The sequence below is a fragment of the Stegodyphus dumicola genome, chromosome 2 (genome assembly GCF_044657685.1).
Source record: "Stegodyphus dumicola isolate Sdum_Otavi_A_Nest chromosome 2, ASM4465768v1".
Classification (NCBI taxonomy): Eukaryota; Metazoa; Arthropoda; class Arachnida; order Araneae; family Eresidae; genus Stegodyphus; species Stegodyphus dumicola.
The window spans coordinates 100653609-100678364 of NC_140769.1; the positions used below are offsets into that span (position 1 = coordinate 100653609).

Consider the following 24756-nt stretch of genomic DNA (forward strand, 5'->3'; position numbering starts at 1 on the left):
TTATTATACTTCTTTAATTTATTTAATTATTTTCTCTAATAATTATATTTTCTTTTCTTTTCTCTTACATAAATATAATAAATTACCTTGATAGCAATGGCTATAAAATGGCTTTATAAATTATGGGCAATTTATAAACATGTTATTAATGTTTTCCAAACTTTTCTTAATCACCCTTCCCTTATACAAACAATTTTTTTCTAATGTAACTTTTATCTTTTTACATTTATATATGTATTGGGTTGTTGCAAATGAGAATAAAAAGAAGAGTAACTGTTTAATCCTCTATTAATAGTAGTCTATATAATTACTAGACTCCAGTACCATCAATATAAATTTTATCAATATGTGGCAAAATCAATTGTATGATTCTGAAGTGACAAATTTCCCTACATTACTTACATTATTGAGTTGAATTTATTGTTTCCCTCTTCTGGAAGGAATGAATAGCAAATAGTACCTGCAGATGACCACCATATAGAAACATCTTGTTATCTTTGAAGAAGTTTGCATATGCTTTGAAAACTTTTGCAAACCTTTTTCCTTTGAAGACCAAGAAGTTCTAAATGAAATAGAGAAATTCTAGATGTCTTTCACTCCGGACCATAGTGATGAATTTTATGATATTATGATGTCAGAGAATACCTACTTTTTATCAACAGACACAATTCACTATAGAAACGTTTTCCATAAAAATCCTTCTTTATCACTTCATAGATGACAACAGCATACTTCCAAATGCTGTGCTTTATTTTATCACCAAGTTCATGAGTTCGCTTCTTAAGCATCCTTGCTTTTCTGTTATTGCCAACTGCAGGAAAACAGTTGAAAATTATATGTCTGGTGTTTGGGTGACCTCTCATGTAGTTTGTTGTGGATTTAATATGATTAATTTTTTTTTAATTTTTAATTTGTCTGAATCATTGAAGGAGACATACTGGCCACTGGGTGTATTTTTTAGAGCTTCAAATTTCCGAGTGAAATTTTACACATCAATTGTGAGTGAACTTCTCAATAACTGTTCTTTTGCAATGTATGACTGATGTTTTTTTACAGCAGTCATTTAAAAATTTTCAATTAGAACGTATAAAATATAACAATCTTAATTAACTAGGTTCCATGACCGACTTGATGTCAATATTATTCAATGCTAAATGTTTGTTGAAAAAAACAACAATTATTATAATTGCATCACTGTGTGATATTGTCTCATGACAAAAATTTCACACAAACCTAAATGCTTGCTGTCAGTAAACAGTAGAAATCTGACATTATTCAATTGCCATTTCATTCACAACAATCCAAATTTCATTCACAACACAAATGGTCCCCAATATTCTTTCTGATTTCAACATTTTATAAAGTAGTTTTCAACATTTTATGGACAAATTTATCTTTGTTAAACAGGTGATATTCCATCTGTTAGGCCCTGTGAATCATCATGAGAGGAACTTAATAGATTTTTAACACAATACACTTTGCTTTTTGTGCATTACAGCTGAGTTCTTTCCTTTTAGCATATGTTTTATAAATCACACTACATATGCTGCTCAGCAATAAAATGTTAAAAACAGAAAAGAACATTTAGAGACATTACATATGTACACTGCTAAAAAAAAAATGGGACAGTTTATATCTCCCATTCTACTGGGCCGATTGACAAAATTCAAATTGCATTTTTTATGTCTCAAAAGCGTGACTTAGGATATATATTAGATTTATATATAGCACTATTCTATCACAGGTATTTTGACACAAAATCGGACTTTTTCTGAAATAACATACCGATTTTTTTTTATATTTCGATTCTACGTCTCAAATTATGCCAGAATGCAACGTTTTGTAAAAACCATACAAGTAGTTTTTAAAATATTAGCTCTCAAAATTTAAGCTCCTCAATGTTAACTGAATTTGACAAATATTTATTAATATCTCCTTTTATATTAAACTTTTTTTTATTTTTCCTTTTACATTTCGAAATTTAAGTTCATTCCAAATAAAATTTACCCACTTTTGTGTTTTATTTTTTAAATTTCTATTCTTAAATAATTTTTATAAATTTTTTTAAAACAATTTTGAATTATAACTTATAAAATTTTTACCGTCATCTTAAAGTAGGCGTATTTCTAAGTATACCTGCAAAAAAATTAGACTTTTTTATTCAAAATTTTCTAAGATATACACGAATTAACATATTTTCACATTTTGAAATTTGGCATCTTTTTTTTGGAGCGATAATAACGTCAAATGTGGTTTATTAAAGTAGGTTGTGGATTACAGTCATACATTGTTACAGTGAATTGCCACAGCTATTTTTTACCTTAAATTAAAAAAAAAAAAAAAATTACGGAGAATTAATTATATGAAATTTTTTCCCCTCAATAATACATAATAAATATTTATGAATACTATGCGAAAAATTATTGTTTTTTAAATTATAGATGATATTATTCAAATTTTTAACTTTTTTAAAAAAATTTCTTGCTTTCTTCCTTTTTTTAAAAAAATATTTGTTAGAGTAAATTTTTATTTTCGGCGTTTTATCGTCTGCTACTTTACTTTAACTTCGTTTAAATCGAATTGTCTAAAACTGAGAACTTTCATTTGATGTTTATTTGAATTTTATGAAAATATTTTATGACATTAACTGCATAATTTATTTCTAAACAGGCTGTTGCTTATGAAGTGACTGAAAGAGCGGCTGATACTATCATCCATATTTTTAAAGCACAATAGAAACATAAGATTTAGAATAATTATTCTTATAAAAGTCAAATTATGATATAAACATACAACCCTCTAGATACTGAATTAATGGAAGTTCAATGGTTATGTAGAAATGATCTGCAGTTACTTAATAGCTCGATAAGTCAGCAGATTCTGTGGACAAGCAAGAATAATTATATAAACGACACCCAACATTCTGGATTCAATTACCAACAAGGGTACCATGTTTATTAAATGAATTTAGAAAGTTTTTAAACATAAAAAATTGACTAATTTATCCTAAAATGTATTTTTCTGCTTAGTGTATTTTCATTATATCCTTAAAATTCTAATTTAGAATGTAATTGTCAAGAACTGAATTCTAATCATCAGCAATACAATAAGTAATTATTTTGGTTATTAATAAATCCTTCTTATAAAGTAATTGCAAATATTTCAAAAACTTTCTGTCTAAATACAAATATTTTTCTAAGCAAATATTTCTAATTTTATATTAATCAAGATTGCACAAGATATTATTTATCCACACTTTAATTCTTACCGTCAGCTCTAGTAAAAGTTACAAATCAATTCTATTTAATTAAGGAATGACCATCTAAGTTTAGAAACAGTATACCATAACAGCAATTCAATTATTGACGCCATATTTTTCATGTTACTCCCAACTGGCAAGCTACATGATTTTTAATATGAGTATTCGGGTTTTCCTAGTAACTTCACTTGGAAATCGTGCTTAAACTAGGTTAGTTGGTTATTTGAACATAGAAAGAACATGGGAACTATTTGGTTAAGATGCTTTCATAGAGGAACTTTGTAAAAAGAACCTAGAAAACTACGAAAACCAACCATGCAGCCTGGGTTAGACAATTACTGTTTACCAAACAATTAATATTTAACAATCTTCAAATGCTAGGCAACTGGTAAGGCTCCAATTAAATCTCCAATTTAATATTTTATTTGTAAATATTTAAAATATTGTTGTATTCTTAGACACAAAAAGCAGAATTTAAGTTTTGTTAACTCATTCGTAAACTACCAAGCCATAGTGCAAATGAATATTCAATTTCTTTTACAATAATTGTATTCACTTAATATTCTTGAAATACGAGTTAAAAAACGAATGTTCTCGGAACATTAAAGAAGTGTTTAAATCCAGTGATATTAGGTTTGTCTTACAAGCTCAGGTATCAAAACGATTCTGCAATTGCCCAAGTAGTTGACTTGTAAATGGCTGTGAATTAAGCAGATGACTTTTAATCTTACATTATTCAGTCAGAAAACGTATTCCAAATGTTTTGTATTGCATGACAATGCATCTTTTCATTGTTCAATAACCAATCGGAGAACCGCTTGTGTTTCGAAAATAAGTATGTGTATTCAATCGTCCTGCATGTTCTTCAAATTCTTCTTGTGATTTTTTTCTTTCCCAAAAACTAAAGTTGCCTCTCAAAGGAAAGTTTTTTGACATTGAAGAGACAAAAAGAGTATGACATCTACTTTTAGAGGCATGTCAAAAACAGATCTCTACAAGCCTTCTCTTCCATTACATGCTGTGCATTCAAACAAAAAGTTGCATTAGTGTAAATTCTAAAATCTATTTTTATTACACTCTGATTACTTCATTAACATACAGTGAATATATACTAAACCTTTTACTTCAGCTTCAGTAATTCGGAACTTTTGTCGGAATTAGGACTTAGAAGATAAGTCAAATTGAATATTTCGATAATCCAATAAATGTAAGGTCGAAGTTTCAAATATTTTATTTTCGGAGCAAGGGAAGAGAAATTTTTTCAGTTTTGGTCCATTATCCTAAGTATATTCACTTCGATTCTTGATTTTTCCATAAAAGCGAAAATTTTACGCATGGTACACATATAATGCATAGCTTCAAATTAAAATTTAATAATATGCAAGGTGGTTATAATAAAAGTTCCGCTTTGAAACAGACATAAAAGGAAAACTACTGGATCAAATTTTATCAAACTTTGTAATTTATTTTCCGTGGAAAAAAGAAAGCTCGTAACCTCACCATCAAGGGGAAAATGGCACTGCAATATTGTTAAACGAAACATGGGTCGGATTCTAACTTAACCTTTTGTTACATGGGTTTAATATGTTGTATACCCTTAAGAAACTTTGAAGTAAGCAAATTATCATTTAAAGGCGTTAAATTCGATAAAAGTCGAGTGCGCCATCCGTGTAAAGGAGAAATCCGTCTATGAAAGCCATGAATTAGGGATCAGAAAATTTGAGATCGCAAACCACTCACAAAAGTGCCTACAATCTGCAAATCGTTTTCTTACAGATAGCCAATTTGTAATTTTTGAAGCCTGAATTCGGCCCTAAAACATGAAGATACTGATTCAAAACGCTTTTAATCGATTTGGGCCAAAGAAACCCTTCATGTTATCTACCTAGTTCCATTGCATTCTCCTACTGCATTCCATTGCATAGCAGTCATTCCACACCATTTGGGGTGGAATGACAGCTAGTTTAACTGAACCACTTTTCTCTGAAGAGCAGTCGACAGCTGGACCACTGTGATTGCAGCTTGCTTAAAGTCAATGTTAAAATGTTTCGTGATACATGAACTGCAGTAACGTGGCATTTTAGATACTAGGATTTTTATCCAGGGCTGGGCCCCACCTCACTTGTGTCGCACAGTTACTTAGGCAACATTTCATGAATGAACGTGTTATAGGCCGATACTTCCCCCACTTCCCACCAGACCTCAACCTCTGTGACTTTTGGCTATGGGGTTATCTCAAAAGCACAATTTATGGTGATAATCTAAACAATTTGGCAAAAATGAAAAATGTGATACACCGATATGTCCGTAACATTACTCCTGATATGCTAAGAGCTGCTGTTGAGAATGCAGTAACAGGATTTAACTTGCTTTCGGAAAATGCTGGATGCTACAAGGAATATGCTTTGTAACACGTTTCGGAAACGATTAAACACATTTTAAACTGATGTTTTCATGTCTTATTTCATTTAACAATATCGTATACAGTGCCATCTTTTCCCTGGTGGTGAGTTTTTGAACTCTTTTTTTTTTTCTTTTCTTTTTCCCCCGCAGAAAATAAATTCCCAAAACCTCCTTTACATGATTCTCAAGTTTGATAACATTTGGTCTGGTAGTTTTCCTTTTATGACCATTTCAAAGTGGAACTTTAATAATAACCACCATGTCATTAACTGTAATATAACCACCATGTAAATTAAACTGTAAGTTTGGTTCAAGTCCCAGCTTTTAAAAAAAAATATATATATATAAATATAAATTTTTATATTAATCCTCTTAGAAAGAATGTTTTAAGAAGCTAATTTTTCTCTCGCATTATAGATTGTATAAAAAAACATGATCTTTAATATGATTTAGATTGTTTCAGCCGATACAAGAATCGGGTCACTCGGTGGTACAGAATAAACACTGTTGGACTGTTTTATTTTTTTGACATTTAGCAAAAAATCTTTTAATTAAAATATTTATCCTTTGGACTTTGTTCTATACTTTGTTTATAGTTAAAATGTCTAGAAAATAAAAAGCTGTCTTCAACTGAAAAACACAGTTATGCAATTGATATTTAAAAAAAATTGACAAGAATGCAAAATTTATGGAAGTCTAGCAATCAAAAAAGCTTAATTTTTTTGTTTGAGCACTGAAAATAATTGTAGAAGGAAAGAAGAAAATTAGGGAGAAAAATAAGCAAAAATTTGAAGGGAAATTTGGCTGTCAGATATACCAAGATGTTTAAAAAAGTTGGACGCTTTTGAATATACTTTCAGGATACTTTAAAGAATTTAGGTGTTCAAAGAGAAAACACTTGGACATGTATGCCAGCATATACCATCAATTCAGCTTGTGTTAACAGAAAATCCAAAAACGGTATCATTGCAGATTAAAGGGAAGAGCGACTGGTTTTGCAATACATGGTTCAGTTTTAGATTGGTAGTTTGGTCCGATTTTTGAATCCCACGAACGGGCTGGCTGCATGGGCCTTTTAGTGGTTTTCCCCATGTGTAACGTGTATATGAACCAGTTTCCCTTAGAAAGTCCTCCACGAAGGCATCCATCCCCTTAGGCAGATAGTCCTAGTGCGTGTTGCCATAATTAAATAAACCAAAACCTCTTGATGAAACCAGTCTTTCCTTTCATCTCATACCTTCAAAATGCTAACCTCTAAAGATTGATAAAGGCTCTGGCTTAAATACTGATGAAATGGATTGAATTGGATTACTAAGTTAAGGCAAAGCAGGGCTATCTGCCTGAAAGGAAGGATGCCTTCGTGAAGAACTTTCTAAGGGAAACCAGATGGCATACACATTACACATGAGAAAAATCCACGAAAACACCCATACAACCAGCCCGTTTACAGGCATTCGAACCCCGGAGTGAACTACCAGTGTTCAGCGGCTTTACCGCTCGGCCGTTTGTGGACCTTTATGAAATGAAAGGCAATAATTTTATTTAAAATTATTGTCAGAAATACCAAGATGTTTAAAAAAGTTGGATGCTATTTAATATACTTGCAGAATGCCTGAAGAAAATGAGCAAGAATTAAGCAGAATGGCAGAAGAAAAACTGTTTAAAGCAGCGTATGCAAGTCATCCTAAGTTAAAATGTCGGTTATACTTCTCTCTTATTTATATATCTTTTCTGAACGGAACGCTAAAAGGCGTGTTAACTGTGCCTTACTGTATTTTCTCTTTTAATATATGCAGTTTCTAAACGCTTCGTAGTCTGGGTCACAAAGTATTCTTCCGAAAGGAACCCAATTCAAATAAATAAAATCCAAATTCTTGAAAATTTACATTTATAAATATATTTAAATTGCTCAGTTTGAATGAATAAATAGAAAGTTTCAAAATAATTACTTGAAGAGACAATGCATCACTAACAATTAAAATAAAAGTCTAAAATTTTAAAAATTACCTTAAGTAGTAACTATGACTAAAAATATAGTATAAAGAAAATATTTGGAAAAAAAATAAATGATGCACCTTTGATTTAAACTACGCAATTCGAATAAGTAAATAGAAATTTTTAAAGCAGTTATTCGAAAGAAACTATGCAACGTAAACAATTAAAATGAAATTTAAAAAAATTGCTTAAAATTAATAACAATTTAATTTAAAAATATAATATAAAGAACATTATTTGAAAGAAGGAACGATTGAGTCTTTTTTTCCTCTCACACACTATGTAAAAATGGAAATGAAAATAGGTTGCCACATATTAAGAAGTTGACCAAGTGGAGGTATTTTTTATTGTTTATGACAGAAATCACGATGTGAGATGAATAACTTTTGAAATTTAAAGTTGTTTATATTAATAAAAGGAAGTTATTTTGTCTCATTGAAAACTAATTTTAAAAGGCATTCGATTTGAAGTACTAAGACCTAAAAACCTGTATGATTCTGTAGTCATTGTGTGTTATTTAGAGGTAAGAGATCAGTAATCAATTGATTTTCACTCAAAAATTTCGGAAGGAAGAGGAGAAAAAAATTCGAAAATTGGTGGTTTCAAGGCGCGACCACCGCACGTCAAAGGGTTAATTTTTGCAACCACTGTTTATAGATACATATATACTTTCAGTCACAAAAATGTTTTAAATGACCAACATATTCATGTCACAATTAAAAAAAATAAATTTTGCAGAAAGTATAAAATCTAACTTTTTGTATGGTGTTCCAGTCCTTATATATATTATGGAGAAATTTATGCTCATTCTAAAAAATACAATACTGTTACGAAATGTACAGGCGCGGTGATATAGCTTCCCCGCAAAGCAGTTTTAGGGTTGCCATAAAACGGCAAGGGAAGGCAGGGTTGCCACATTTGGCGACAAAATTGGCGATATACCATGAACGGAGAGAGAACCTTCTGGAACGAATTTTTACTGGTTCAGCCCAGAATATTCTCGAACACAAACCGAAAGCTATATAAACGCTGCTGGTCCGCAGTCAGTTAGTGTGTGTCTCTCATCAAGTTTATTTCGTTGAGAGGGCAAGTGTGTGTGCTTTGTCTAGCGAGCTGATAGTCAATCATTGAGCGAGTGTCTCGAAGTCTAGCGCCGAGTTGGTCGTCGAGTTTTGTCTTCGACTGTGCTGAATTGAGAGCTATACTCTTGTGTATCATCGAGTGCATTGCATGGAGAGTCTTGAGAGTACGTGGAGTTCCGAGAACGACCAAACGGAATCGGAAGCTGTACTCTGGTGCTTTGCAGTGAAGTTGTCTCCACCGTTATTGTCTGACAGTGTGAAGGCTGTGTCGCTGAACTTGACAGCGTGTTTTTAACAGTTCGACAACTGTAAAAGTGATTTTAGAGCTATCTGATTAATATTGGTAAATAAAGTGTGTTTCGATACTTCATCAAGTGTCGTCGTTATTCACTCCAAATCCACAAACCCCATATGAACGTGAAGGAAGAAACTAACGTAACAACTGTTGTCAGAAGTGGGATTTGAGGGTGAATGCCAGTGACAAGAGTAATGGAAGATCTATTAAGACAGCTTGTGACTGCCTTTGCTGGATTCCAAGAAAAGATGGAAGCTGGACATGCTGAGATAAAAGCCGGATGTGCCAAGATAAAAGCCGGATGTGCCAAGATAAAAGCCGGATATGATGAGATAAAAGCTGGATAGAAAGAGATAAAAGCTGGATATAAAGAGATGACAGCTGAGATCAAAGCCAGGCTAGAAGAGATGGAAGGCCGACGAGAAGAGATAAATGGCAGCCATGAAAATGTGCGAGAGCAACTCCAACAGCTGAAAGTGGAGTTTACAGAAAAAACTGGAGTAATAAAAGAAGATGTGAAAATGACAGTAGTGGCATCTGGACAATCCAAGGATGAAGAAATGAAGGAAGTAGCTAACGAACTGCCTGAGAAAGATCCAGAAATGATCGATGAAATATCTAACGGGATTAAAGAAACAGAACGAAAATATGAAGAAATAAAAGACGGGAAGGAAGATTTTTGATTCTCACGTGCCTGAAGTAGAGATAGAAGAAAATGAAAATGCGACTGTTAAGTTTGTCAAAACTGATAGTGAAGTTACGAAGTTGCAGGCAGCAGGTGAACCATCTGAAAGTGCATGTGATGCTGAGATGGGAGAAACTCATGTGCAGCTTAAGCAGTACGCTCCAGTACTGCAAAAAAATTCACCCAGCTCGCAAATTATGTGAGCATCTCATAGTGCACATTTTGCAGACAAGGACTCGATTCTAAACCAGGATGCTTCTGTTTGTAAAGAATCGGGTTCCGTTCATGACTCTGATGCAGAATTTGAAGCTGGTTCCCAGAAAACGGGGGAAAACGAGTATGTACCACCTGCTAAATATACCAAGGTGAACTGTATGTATGCTGCGAATGAACTACAGAGTGGTGAACAAACTGTTTCACATCTTCCGGTGGATGAAATGTCTGAAAGGACTGAATCATTTAGACTGTGATATGCAAAACATAAATATATCTGAGAACTGCAGTGGAAAAGTATTTGACACGGGTATATTTTAGTGAATACACTGAGATTGAAATTCATTCAGAACTTTAATGTATATAATTTAAAATTATTATGTGTTCAATTTGTGTATATAACTTGTATATAGTGTAAATATTTGTTTCTTTAGTTATGTTTCTTGTTTGTTTTATTATGTTTTGTTTGTATCAAATTAGGCTTCTGACCAAGGGTTGTACTGCCCGGGACGTGTAATCCTTGGGAGGGGGCAGTGTTACGAAATGCACAGGTGTGATGAGATAGCTTCCCCGCATAGCAGTTTTAGAGTTGCCAGAAAAACAGCAAAGGAAGTCAGGGTTGCCACACTTGGTGAGAAATCGCCCATTTGGCGAAAATATTGGCAATATACCATAGACGGATGGAGAACCTTCTGGAACGAATTCTTAACAGTTTAGCCCAGAATGTTCTCGAACACAAGCCAAAAGCTATACAAACCCTGCTGGTCCGCAGTCAGTTAGTGCGTGTCTCTCACTGAGAGTTACCTCGCCTAGAGGACGAGTGTGTGTGCCTCGTATAGCGAGCTGATAGCCAGTCATTCTAGCGAGTGTCTAGAAGTCTAGCGCCGAGTGCATCGAGAGAGTCTTTTAGTGCATCGTCGAATTTCATCTTAGACTGTGCTGAGTCGAGAACTATACTCTTGTGTATTGTCAAGTGCATTGCGTGGAGAGTCTCAAGAGTACGTGGAGTTTCGAGAATGACCAAACAGAGTCGGAAGCTGTACTCTGGTGCTTTGCAGTGAAGCTGTCTCCACCGTTACTGCCTGACAGTCGCTGAACGCGTCAGCATGTTTTTAACTGTTTGGTGACTGTAAAAGTGATTTTAGAGCTATCTGATTAATATCGGTAAAGTGCATTTCGATACTTCATCAAGTGTCGCCGTTATTCACTCCAAATCTATGAACCCCAAACGAACATGAAGGAAGAAAATAACGTAACAATACAAAAGTTTTAACTTCAGCAGAGTTCCTAAAAATTTCAATTTTGCCCAAAAGATAATGATAAAGTAAAGACTTTCACAAGACTTTTTAAAGGACTCTAAAAACATAATTTAATGAAAAAACTTTCTTTTTAAAGATTTTAAGCACCAGATGAACAATGGAATAATTTAAATACACCCACATTCTGTCCAACTCACTTTGCTTAAAAATCCATTTAATAAAAAAAATATTATCAGAAAGTTAAAATTTAAAATCTGCTTTACTGCCTAAGGAAATTTAAATTTCTGAATACTTTAAGCATAATTAAGACTGAAAAATAAATGCCAAGCACAAAAGTCCCAGAATTAATCCATTTCAGTTTCTTTACAAAAAATGTAGCTTATCGAAACCCCACAAAAACCTTTTTTAGTATAGTATTCTTTCATATTTACCATCAATTAAATTTTTAAACTCTAGAATAAATTTGTTTATACTTATAAAGAACTCTTTTTGAGTTAATCAAACTTTTATGTTCAGTAATATGATTTGATCAGATTGATAATAAAAATTAGTAACTAACTCACATAATTAACTACAATTGGTAGTTATCATTTTGAATGTCTTCCTTAATTAGACAACATCAAATTATTTTAGATAACAGATATCTAAAATAATTAAAAGCATTAAAAAAGTTCACACAAATTCGACAGTTATGCTTTTTTTTTTTTCAACCTTACCATTATTGTTTTCATGTCACCATCTAAAAAACGCTTCAAAGGACTGACAAATGTGGTCATAGCAGCTCGGACAAATTCCCTTTCAGCTGCACCTAGACGTTGCTGTGTTTGTCCAATTTTTATCAAAGCACTACCTAACAAAGAAAAAAATACAGTAAGTTGGGCACTATATGTATTGCTTTATTTAGACTTCTTTTTACTACAACTAACGTGATAAATGTTTTGTTAATTTTTCGGAAAGCAGAAGTTTATAAAAATAGCACAGTACTGTTACAATGAAATTAAAATCTGCTTAAGATCATACGTAGGTATGTTCATGAAGCCATCAATCATACTCTGCTTATCACATGACCTTTTCTGGGGACTTAAATTACTGCAATTTCTTATTTATGTGCCATTATCTATTTTACTGTTTTGAAAAGGAACTCTGTCAATGTCATGTCAAAAATCGCATTTTCATTCTATTATTATTTTCTTTTAAAAAAAGCCATTCCATTCCCAATATCTATCTATTTATCCAACACATTTTAAGAAGCTGACAAAATTACATTAGAACTTGAATTTCGTTCTTTCTCAGCTCAGGGTATCCTATACACACTAGGAAGTTGCATTTTTAAAGAATAAAATCTAATTCCTTTTCTCTAAGTGTGTTACCTCTTCTTAGAAGTAATTAATTAGCATCTAGATTATTATATTTCCTGCTGCTTTAACTGAAATATAGCAAATCAGATCTTTTTAAAACAGGCTTGGTTTTATATATATATGCAAACATCAAATATTTTAACTCGGCTTCCCTTTAATATGCTGCTTTTTAATCAGACATGACAGTAACTTATAACCCAAGTTTTATTATATACATATTCTAAGGGAAAAGAATTTGCACATACAGCCTGAAAATTCAGTAATGAGAGCAAGTTTATAAAAGGAAAAACAACCAAAAGATGAAGAACATTATTATTTTTTTTTTTTTTCAAAAAACATTTCTTTTGATGCCTTCATGCTTCAGATGCTTAGGCTAGGCGAAATGTCATATCCATCCTTTAGATGTCTTCAATGCCAGTTTTGACTTTGAGAACAGAAAATAATCTCAGAAATCTATTGAGTTTATTAGATAACTAAGCATACACTTATTTTCAGGCCAAAATTTCTGCACAACTACTGCTATGTGAGTTGGTGCATTATTATGAAAACAAAACCAAGTGTGTTGAACATTCAGGTTAAGCTCAGAAAACACTTCTACACATCTGTTTCAAAATACTTAAATAAAAAAAGATGCATAGTCAGCCCTTCAGAAACATATTCATGAAGAATAATTCCTTTGCTGTCATAGAAACATATCAGTACTATCTTCACATCTGATAACAAATTTTTCCCCTGTTGCAGGTGATGGTAACTATCACTCAGAGCTTAATTTCAGGATTTAATTGTCAGAAAGAAGTGAAAACACAATGTTTCATCACTGAAAAAAAAATTTCTTAAAATTATTTCTCTGACAAGTTTGAAGGATTCAGTTTGAATAGTAAACATGATCAAAGACACACAAACTGGGAAGAGAACGTTTTTCCCTTGCTCAGAGCTTTTCATAAAAATTTTATGAATTATGCCAAATACATTTACTACATCATTATAATCAATCTTCCTGTAACAATTCTATCTTTTGCAATGAGTTCCTTGGTATAAACAGTTCTTCGAGATCTAGGCTAGGTTAGATTTGGCTATTTCAGCACCAATTTAGAATTATGCACAATGCCTGAATATCTATACACTAGATCCAGAATTATTCCCATATATGTATTTGTTTCCAAAATTACCTGACTTAATAGCATTCCAAGTTTAAAACAAAATTTAATATTTGCTCTTGCTTTATGCTGCTCATATAATATTACTTTCTCACTTAATACTTTACATCATCATACTTGCCAACCTATGACACTCAAAAATCAGGAGATTTTTCACAATGTTAAAGACTTTTTAAATGATAAAAATATAGTTTTTAATAATGAATTAACTTTAAACAGTTACTAACTCTTAAATGCAAGCAACACAAAAATACCTTACACATGAAACACATTTTTGTTACTTGCATCATTTATAGGGGGAAAAAAAAGACACTTTAATCAGTTTTCGTACAAATGTTATGAACAGTGGTAGATTTTGCTTTCGTTAAGAAAGAAACTTCATAATTTTGTTCTTAGCAATTGCCACGTAGGCCTGCTTTCGCTAATAAAAATTTTTCTAATGTGTCATCACTAATATTAGATCTAAATTTAGTCCTCGTTTTTGCAACAACACTGAAAATCCTCTTATACTCTGCAATACTATGGAGAACTGTCAAGAAGGCCAACATATTTCTGGACCGTTCACTATATTTTAAAATTCCATCAGCACTTTTCAGTTTTCCAAGTAAACTCCACTAGGTGTCAATTCTCGCTGATTTTATAACTTTATCCAAGTTTTCTAATTGTAAATTTCAAAATTGCAATTGCAAGATATCAGTGGCAATATCATCATATTTCATGACTAAATGAAGTAACACAGGAAATCTGTTCAAAAAGTACCTTATATCAGAAAAAGATGCATTTGCTAGAGCAGAAACATCAGCAAGAAATATCCAGACCTGAAAGCATGCAACAGCTTTATAATTCTTTAGAATATTAATTACGCTTGATAAATATGCTAAATTTTTAAAAATTAATCTTAGTTTCAAAAATAAAAATATCTAAAAATTCTAATTTGTGAAATGAGGCGCTATCACCAGCTTTTTCTTGAAAATTTTTCTTGAAAATTATACGCGCTGCAATAGACAACTATTGTCAAGTTTCTGCAAGTCATCCCTACTCCTCCGGATGTGGTCAAGGTGACAGCTGGGAATGCGCCAGGGCAAGGGAGAAAACCCATTTGGGTTGGTCTATTTCTTATAAGGTCCATGTTCTGACTCACAAAGCAGAAATTTTCATCTTATTCGAAAGGTTTTGTTTTACACTCATGCCCATAAATTAAGGATAATGCAAAATCAGGCAAAGGAAGAGTTAGAAGCAAACCAAATTTGACTTATTTGTAAAGCTTATTTATTAAACAAAAGGTAAAGAGCAAAAAACGATGCTATATGCTATTATTAAAAAAATTAGTGATTTTTTCTCCCTGGAGCAAATAACAAAAAAAAAAAAAAAAAACCTATTTACAAAAAACCAATATTACATGGTTGGTATGATTGTTAATACATTGCATGTCTCCCAGACGATGCAATACAGTCCGTACAACGCCTAGGCATGCTGAGTATCAAATTATCGATCTGATCTTGTGGGATATTACACCACTCAAAAAGCAATGCTCTCCGAAGTTCCGGTAGACATGTAAGAGGAGGTTGACGGGCTGCAACTTGTCGGGCAAGCATGTCCCAAACGTGCTCTACTGGATTCAAGTCCGGTGAGATTGCTGGCCAGTCCATATGGGTGATATCCTCCGACTGAAGGCATTCACTTACGATGTTTGCACGATGAGGACGGGCATTGTCATCCACAAACACAAATTGTGCGCCCATGGCGCCCTAAAACAAACGTACATGTTGTTCCAGAATGACGTCACAATAGATTTGGCTTGTCATGGATTTGAACAAGCAGGTCAGTTCTGGAACCCAGAATAATTCCATCCCAAACGAGCACTCCTGCACCACTCCTTGGTGGTAACGGGTACCTGGAGCTCTCCATATGAAAGTCTGGCGAGAATCAGACTGCGAGCTAAACCTGGACTCGTTGGAAAACATCACACAAACCCACTGTTGCGGTGTCCACAATGCATGCTCTCTACTCCAGGCTAACCGCAGGCGACAGTGAGTTGCAGTAAGTGGAATGCATCTGACAGGTCTACGAGCATATAGACCAAACTGCCCTAAGCATCTGTACACGGTCTGCCTTGAAATTGTCGTACCAGTGGCTGAAGAGAGCTGACGAGACAGGTCTGAGGCTGTGCTCCGCCTGTTTCTTTTGGCAGTAACTGACAAATACCGGTCCTCATTCGGCATTGTAACTCTGGGGCGACCTGTGCTGTAACGTCTACTCACATTACCATCATCTTGGAATCGTTGCCAAAGCCTGGAGGTGACGCTCTGGGCAATTCCAAGTTCGTCTGATACTTTCAGTTGGGTATGCCCACATTCCAGACGGCCGATAATTCTACCACGTAAAAAATCATCCAAATGCGTCCTTTGTGTCATAACTATTCGGTTATTGCACTGAAATGCTTATAAAGCGTCAGCGAACAATTTTACTTCTTTGCCTGTATTCCTTATATAACACTCTCGTCATTGTGACGTACCATCGGTGTCATCTGGTTACTTCCTGAAATTTGCTTATGATTCTTGAAAAGGTGTGTAGTGATTTTACAGGTGATATATTCATTTTAAAGTTCGATTTCCTCGTGACTCCGAATTATCCTTAATTTATGGACGTGAGTGTAGATATAATCTAGAGAAAATTCAATTGCTTTCAGACGTCCAAAATCACTTTTTTTTTTTTTTTTGTTCATATAACAAAGTATTAAGCCAAGTTCCATAAAAATCGTGAGAAATTTTAAGAATAGGAAAAAGTCGGAGAAATATAATGTAAATCGTGTTAGTGGGAGACCGGTCGAAAATCGGGAGAGTTGGCAACTCTGCATCATGCTTGGAGAATGTTACTAATTTTAGATGACGGTTGGCCCATTTGGATGATAAACACAGCTCTACCAACTAAGCTTTTATCATCATGTAATAAAATCAGTCTCATAATTTAATTATAAGAACCATGTATAAGATGAAAGATAGTAAATATATTGTGATCGTACTTAAATATGAACCATTTTGTAAAAAAGTCTATATGTGCTGTACAATATATTTAAAGTTCTTTTGTCTAACTAGAAATATGACGTTTAGAGAGACAATATCTATGTTCATCTTGCCTGATGCATGGACATTTATAATTATGTCTTTATATATATATAATTAAAACAAATTCTATCAAGTCCACCAGTATACTTCACAGAAGAAGCACATGAGATATGATTACATGGGGCTGATGCTTTTGTGGGAAATTTTCTGAAAATGATCATCTTATTTTTTACATATGGAGAAAAAAGGGTTATTGGTGCGAAAACCACAGCTTCCTTGTACAGCCTGTTAAATTATAAAAATTTTTTGCTGCATTTCATTTAAACTTACTTCCTCGAATTTCATTAGACATATATTTCTCATTCAATCAATTCAATTTTTACTTTGCAGTAAGGCAAAATACATAAAAATCTAAAAAAATACATTAAAACACAAAACATCTTCATTAAAATTTCTAAAATATCAAATACCATTAAAAACAGTTAAAAAAATAATTTTTACAATTAAAATTAGCGTTTCTACGCCAAAACAAGCAATTCGCCCAATGGGCAAGAAGACCAAATTTTCCCAGTGGCACACTGGGAAAAGAGACACTAAGGTTGATGCTGAAACTGACTTAATTCACTATTCTACTAAGAGCTACAAATGTAAAAAAATGGTGGCCGTTTTAGGCCTAGTGCCATTTAAACTTTTCAACAGCTGATAATTCTATAACTATTGCATGGAGATTAACTATAGTCATGAAAACCTTAATCAGACGATAAGAACACATAATTCAATCACTTTTAAAGCAAAAAAAGTACAATTTACCAACATATAAGAATAAAACAACTGAGCTCACCAAGCTGGGTAACAGTGGAAATATATATATATATATAGATGTAATTTGGTTCCATCTGATTGCAACAAAAGTGGAAGGAGCACAACCAAATGTTGTAGCAGTCTCATATGCAAAATTTCAAAGCTCTAAGGCTACTAGTTTTTGAGTTATGCGAGACATGTATGTATCTAGGTAGTACAGACATCATGAAAAAATCTCTTCTGAATCTAGTTTAAAAATCTCTTTTGGGGAAGGGAGAAGGTCCTTTATTCTGTTTGTATATATAGATCTTGTCGAAAAATGCCCTTCAAATGGATTCAAGAGCAGTCAGAATGGATATTTTAGTTGAAATGTGAAACCCGACATTTTTTGCGATTACAATACTTCCTTTACTTCATTCAAGAAAGTAAAAAGCTACTTAATAGGCTTTTAGTAGAAGTTGATTAACAGACTATTAGTATGTAAAGCATTACTCATTGTTTTCATTTTTCAAACTTTTATTCATGATTTAAATGTAAGATAACAAATATTCCCAGATCTTCTATTTTTTTTACTGAACTTTACATGGATTATTCAGCTTTGCAATGATCACAAAAACTATGCAAATTTTTGTGTTCAAACAAAATTACTAAAAAAATACTGAAGTTTAATAACATTTTCATGACATGAATATGTAATGTACCTTTAGCTAAATACATTGTATACATCAGGAAGGAAAGAACAATCATAGATCAGAATAATAGCTTCAGAAATATTGTTAAAATAAATGTTTATTTATTTTAGAAGGAAATTTATCTCCATGAAACAACTTAAGAGAACATAAGCTGGTGACCACTTTTAGAAAATTATGAAGACATCATTTCTTGAAAGAGTTTATCTTATAAGCAACTATTTTCAGAAAACCAACCATTTACAGCAACATTTTTTTAAATCAAACTTACTATTAAAAGAAAGACATGCATGCATCTTCATCTAACATGTACCCCCCCCCCTTGTTTAGAAAAAGACGTAGGCTGCATATTTTTCGAAATATCAGGTATGTGCATCAAGACCATAGCCGTCAAATTGAAATTTGGTTAGAGTAGATTGAAGGATGGCCCTTAGATTATCGCTAAATTATTTCATTTATCACCAAGATTTTCATTTATGGTAATCTGAGTTGTTGAATGCTATGGAAACCCTATTATGATGTAATTGGTTTTGTGATTGTGGTGAATTTGAATGATGGAACGGATTTTGGATAAGAAGTGCGTTGTTATGTTGTGGTTTACATGGTAAAATGGCTGAATGTTGTAAGATTAATTTGAAGTTTCTGTATGATTTGGAACAAAAGGGAAAAAAGCATTAATTGACTGCTGTGTGTAAATGAAGGTTTACTTAGTTGCCATTACAAGAGTCCTATTTGTAGGAAGGAAATGCATATGGAAGAATGTCGGAGGATACCTGCACTACAGAGGATATGTTTTACTCTTATTTTTGTGAATTTATGTGGCGATACCAGTACAGAGATTCTAGTTAAGATAATTTTAGGGATTAAATTTAGATTCTAGTTAGATAATTAAATATTAATGAAATATACAATAATTTCAATAAATGTTATTTTATTGTTCGATTTAAAATTTAGTTATTGAGATTATATATTTTTTGTTGGCCGCTCCTTTGACTTTTTAAGTGAATAGAGATCAATGTGTACACAGCACTAAAAAAAAAAGAAAAAAAGAAAAAAAAAAAAAAAAAAAGAAAAAGAAAAAAGAAAAAGACAGTTCTGTATCTTTCGTTCTACTGGGCCAAATGGACGAAATTCAAATTGCGTTTTTCATGTCTCGAAAGTGCGACTTAGGATATATATTAGATTTATATATAGCATTGTTCTAACACAGGTATTTATTTCAACAAATATGTTAAATTTAAAAACGTGCCAATACATAAATTCACATACATCTTCAGAAATTTTGAAGGAAAGAACCTCCAATTTTTTTGCAGGTGTGCTTAGAAATACATCTACTTTAAGATGATGGTAAAAATTTTATAGTTCAACATTTTTTAGAAAAATTTATACAAATGATTTAAAAATACAAATTTTTTAAATAAATCATAAAAAATGGGCGAATTTTATTTGGAATGAACCTAAATTTGGAAATGTGAGATATGAATCAAATAAATTTAATAAAAAAAAGAGAGAATAATAAATATATATACCAAATTCAATTATTATTGAGGAGCTAAAATTTTGAGAACTGATTTTTAAAAAACTACTCGTGCAATTTTTACAAAATTTGTTTAGCATAAGTCGTAGAATCAAAATATAGAAAAAAAATGGCATGTCATTTCAGAAAATGTCCGATTTTGTGCCAAATTTAAAAAACTACTCGTGCAATTTTTACAAAATTTCGCAGTTTGGCATAATTTGAGTCGTAGAATCGAAATATGGGAAAAAATGGCATGTTTCAGAAAATGTCCGATTTTGTGTCAAAATACGTATATTACCTATATATAAATCTAACACATATCCTAAGTTGCACTTTCGAAACATGAAAAACACAACTTGAATTTCGTCAATCGACCCAGTAGAACGGGAGATACAGAACTGTCCCAATTTTTTGTTTTGCGCACTGTATATGGACAAAGTCAGTGCGCAATGCCTAGTTTGCGCAATTCTCTGATGATTTTTTTAAGTGAAAATAGGTTGATGTGTACTTGGATACAGAGTTTGTGCAGTTCTTTGACTTGCTATTTTGGATTTGTGTAGCAGCCATTTTTGGTGCAAAAATCGCCACTACACAAAATCAAAATAACAAAACAAAGAATTGCACAAAATAAAATTACTACCTTAAATAATTTCTCAGATCCCACCAGTAATTAATAACAATACAGATGAAGAATTACACACTGCTTTTAATAGCTCAATTTGTTAAGTATATATTACATAAATTACATTTGAAAGAAAAATTAAATATCTTGCACTTTGCTGAAGGACAATGCACTGGTGTGCTAAAGATAGGAATATTTTATTTCAGGCAGTGGAAATACATTCTTTTAAAATTGCTAAGTTTACTAATTAAATTTAAAAGAAATATATTATGCTTTGCCAGGGGGCAATGCATACACATCACTCAACTTTCTGAGTAAATTTAAAACATAAATATTGTATACTAAGCTAAGTGGCAACAGTCTGCTTTTAAACTGCCAAATTTTTTAATTAAAATTGCATTAATTTCACCCAAAATTTGATAAATAAATAAAAAAAAAAATTTAGTGGCTCTAGGGATTACTGTTTTCCCACAATTCGAGGAACATGCCTACATACATACAGATTCTTCATTATTTAAATAATACAGATGGTAATCTAACAGTTCAACTTATATTTTGGGCGATAATTTATATTTGCAGCAAACTACAAATGTTAACTGTTTTATATCATGTGACAAAAATGGAAAATTTGCAGCATCAAAGCATTGGTTGCCTTAAATTATTTTCAGTATTAAAAAAGTTTTAGAGATATAAATTCATGACCCTTTGTACATCTAACAGCAAAAAACAATTTATTAAAATTATTATTATTATTACGAGATGATTTCTATACATACCATATGGTGTTCCCGAGCCCAAATCAGCACCAGCTTCAATCATATCTTGTCCAAGCAAATCTAAATTGGATGGATGTTCTCGCTTCTTATCAAGTTTCTCAAATAAATAATCTTCAACCCTTGTATCTGAGAATTTAAAAACAGAAGTCTTCTGGCTATCTAATATCGTAAACATATATTATTCAAAGTATGTAATATAGCTGTTGCTTCAAAGGATACAGATTTTGGCATATATATCCTATATTTTTTCAAAACCCACTTTGTTATTTTAGCAACGGATTAAATTGTATTGCAATTCATAATTGTTTAAAGAGGCAAATATAAACAAATGATTAAATACATAAATAAATATACTGAAACAAAAAAAGGAAACATTATGAAATAGTTGAAGTGTTCTTTTAAGCCTTTGTGGCGCACTAACGTCGAAATTTACGTTACGTTAACGTCGAAAACTACGTTAACGTCGAAACACTACGTTAACGTCGAAATTTCAACAAAAAAAGTTGTATGCAGTCTATTTAGTAATAAAGGAGTATACAGGTAAATTTTTGTAAAAATTGCACTTACCGACTACTTTAATTTACTTACTTTAATTCTGTGGGTGTTCCATGAAGTGGAACACTGCGCCGCCATAGCTTTTAAAAGTGTGACTAAGCGAGCATTGCAGTGAAGCACGAAAATTAGTAGAAGCGTTTGTATAGGAATGAAAAAAACTCTGTATTATGGCTGTATACATGGTTTCCTGGATATACACAATACTCTTGAATATATACGGATAAATGAGATAAATATCTATATACACAAGTCCTATATACAAAAATATTTACAAATTTTCGGAAAGGGTTAGACCTCTTCGTGCCATTTATGGAAAATTAATAATAAAAAAATTAACTACGATTAATATTAACAATAAAGAAAAATAAGCCTATAATATATACATACACGAAAAATATGCACACAATTATTGAAAACAAACAGGAAGGAGACTAAAATGCGACAGCAAAAAATTCGCGCAGGTCTAAGTAAAGATGAATCAAGCTACTAATAAAATTCCTGCCTAAAAACTAATCACAAAAAGTTTGAGATGCCAATATTAGGGCTTTCATAACACAAAACACACCTCACCCCTCAATACTGCTTTGTTTGAATTCATTCCCCCAAAAAACAACGGAAACAGAAAACGTAAACAACGGACTTTCTCTCCTAAGCACAGATGTTCTGATTCGTAACAGCCAGGAGATCGCTAAAGGCGCAGTGTTTCCACTAATGGAACACCTGGTTTCATTCATTGATTATGTGTATATTTTTGTATGAAAGATTAAAAAAAATATAGAACAAATAATTTGGAGTACAGCCAGCAAAACTATGCCTAATTTTTTCCAAATAAAATTTTTTATATCATTAAAAAAATAGAGAAAATTACTTGAAAAAAAGTGGCTTTTAATAACACATAATATATGAAAATTCTGTGTCTCCTTGTGATATGCTGCTATCTACTGTTTAAAAAGAAAAGTTCAAAGTATATTATAAAGGCATTTTTATCTATTTACAGTGGAATTTAAAGGTTTCAGAAGCGATTTAATTTGGGTGTTCCATGTAGTGGAACACTGAGCCGCAAAGGGTTAAATGAGGATAATGTAAAGAATAAGACTACAACATAAAATACCAAACAGGAACTAAAATAAATGCGATACATATATATTTATGTGTACTTTTCCAATATGCACCTGCCACGTTTTTTGGTGGTTTTTTTAAGTGTATACACGTAATTAAATGAGTTAAATTAAGCGCGCACACAAGTGGTTTGTTTCCCAGATGGTATTATCATTGGATTTTAGCAGGTTTGGCATCTCTTTTACATTTCCGCCTCCCCCCTGGAGTTGAGAGTTGGCGTAGAGAACTCTGCGAAGCTACCGACTAGGAACTGTACCTAGGCAGTCTTGGCCATGGGGGTATAAAATCCCGAGCTTGGCGTTTCCATATCCCCAAAGAAAGGTCGTTTATACGGCTGGACTCGGAGACAGTGAAGGCTCTGCCCTGTGAGGAGAGAGGTAATAACTCTGTACTCCACCAGGCGATTGGTCCATCAGAGAGTGGGGGCCACTCTGGTGAGGAGAGAGGTAATAACTTTGTACTCCATCTGGTGCGGTTGGTCCACAGGGTCAGGGTCCTAGCCTGTGTAATACTGGTGGGTAGCATGCAAACAACCAGTCAAATTGTCAAGTGAAAACTTATCTCCACATCCTTCCAGGAGACCGAGAAACGGGAGTGGTGACCCTGTAAGCATGGTCAGACCAGTTAGGCATGTTACAACAAGAGTCTATTGCCTGTAAGTGTGGGGACGGGCGGCAGTAAATGGAGAATTAGTCATTTAAAGTGGAGTATTTAATTAAGCAGAGATCTTTTCACTTTCCTTCTGCTTCCCGCCTAATACTGAGGATTTTAGTAGTGGAGCCGGTAAAAGTAGTGCAGTTAAAGTTTGCGGCGGAGCACATAACCTTAAATGATTCTTCTCTTTCACATGCACCAAACAGCATGGGAGGTACATAACAAAAAGGTGCTATGCTATGTTTTGCACTATGGTAAGCAACAAAATTAAAATAATATTTTCTGTAATTTCCTTCATTAGTAAATCATATATTCAAAGAATATGCATCACACATTATTTTCTTCACACTGATTTTTAAAATATTGGAGCTACATAGTTTTTATTAAAAATCTTTGATACTTCTTGAAGAAACTGTAAATACATATTTTGCATTACATTTATTATTCTAAAGGTTAGTGATGAAAATTGTTCCAATGTATATATAAAAATAAAACGGCATATTTCAAAGTTTTGATGCTTGAAAAAGAAATGTCAAATTAAAATAATTTGGGAAAGAACAAAAGTTACCAACACAAACTGGTTTAATATATATATATACAGGTTCGATACAATTTCTGCTGCTTCTAAATTCTGCTGTAAGGTATTTATTTGTCTTAACTCTATCACCTGATATAACCACATTAGTTGCACTGGCTGTGGCAGCCCTGTGTTCGTAAAACTGGGAGTGCATGTTTGAAAGTTTTGACTGAAGAAAGTATGATCAAAATCTTCAAAACATATGTGTTCTACATTCTTATTGCTAACTTCTGTCCTTTTTCTCATTAACACTTTGCCGACCGCTAGCGGTTCAACAGCATACATACGTCTGAACGGCCACCCAGCCACAGATTCTCCCTGTTCTGAACAACTGTCAGGGCAATCTGATAAATTGTCTATATAAAACTCTCCAGTACCATTTTTTCGCTCATTGTGAATGGTAAATTTTTTAAAACCGGTGTGAAAATGTGGGAGTTTATGAAACAACACACTTAATGCAAGTGAGCAATGTACCTCAATACTACTAATAAAATGCAGATGATATAGCAAATGGCAATTGTTTATCGCCATGGCTACCAATTGATAGGCTATTTTTAGGTAGCCTGAGAAAAAAGAGATTAATTGGCTATCGGTCGGTAGGTGTTGGCGAAAAAAGCCGATTAATAGGCTATTGGTCGGTAGGCGTTGGCGAGAAAAAGTCGACTAATAGGCA

The 24756-nt window shown here is 32.8% G+C and overlaps 1 protein-coding gene across 4 annotated transcripts in view; it reads right to left on the reverse strand.

The window, feature by feature from the left end:
* EndoB (SH3 domain containing GRB2 like, endophilin-B) overlaps positions 1-24756 on the reverse strand; it is a 94028-nt gene that overhangs the window by 54299 nt on the left and 14973 nt on the right. For 2 of the 4 annotated variants that reach the window (XM_085810956.1, XM_085810958.1), the window contains exons 3-4: positions 21179-21337; positions 11908-12041 (exon numbers count right to left, since the gene is read on the reverse strand). In XM_085810956.1, the coding sequence (XP_085667082.1) occupies positions 11908-12041; positions 21179-21337 (293 nt within the window). The remainder of the gene's footprint in view (positions 1-11907; positions 12042-21178; positions 21338-24756) is intronic. The other 2 variants (XM_085810957.1, XM_085810959.1) reach the window with 1 other exon arrangement.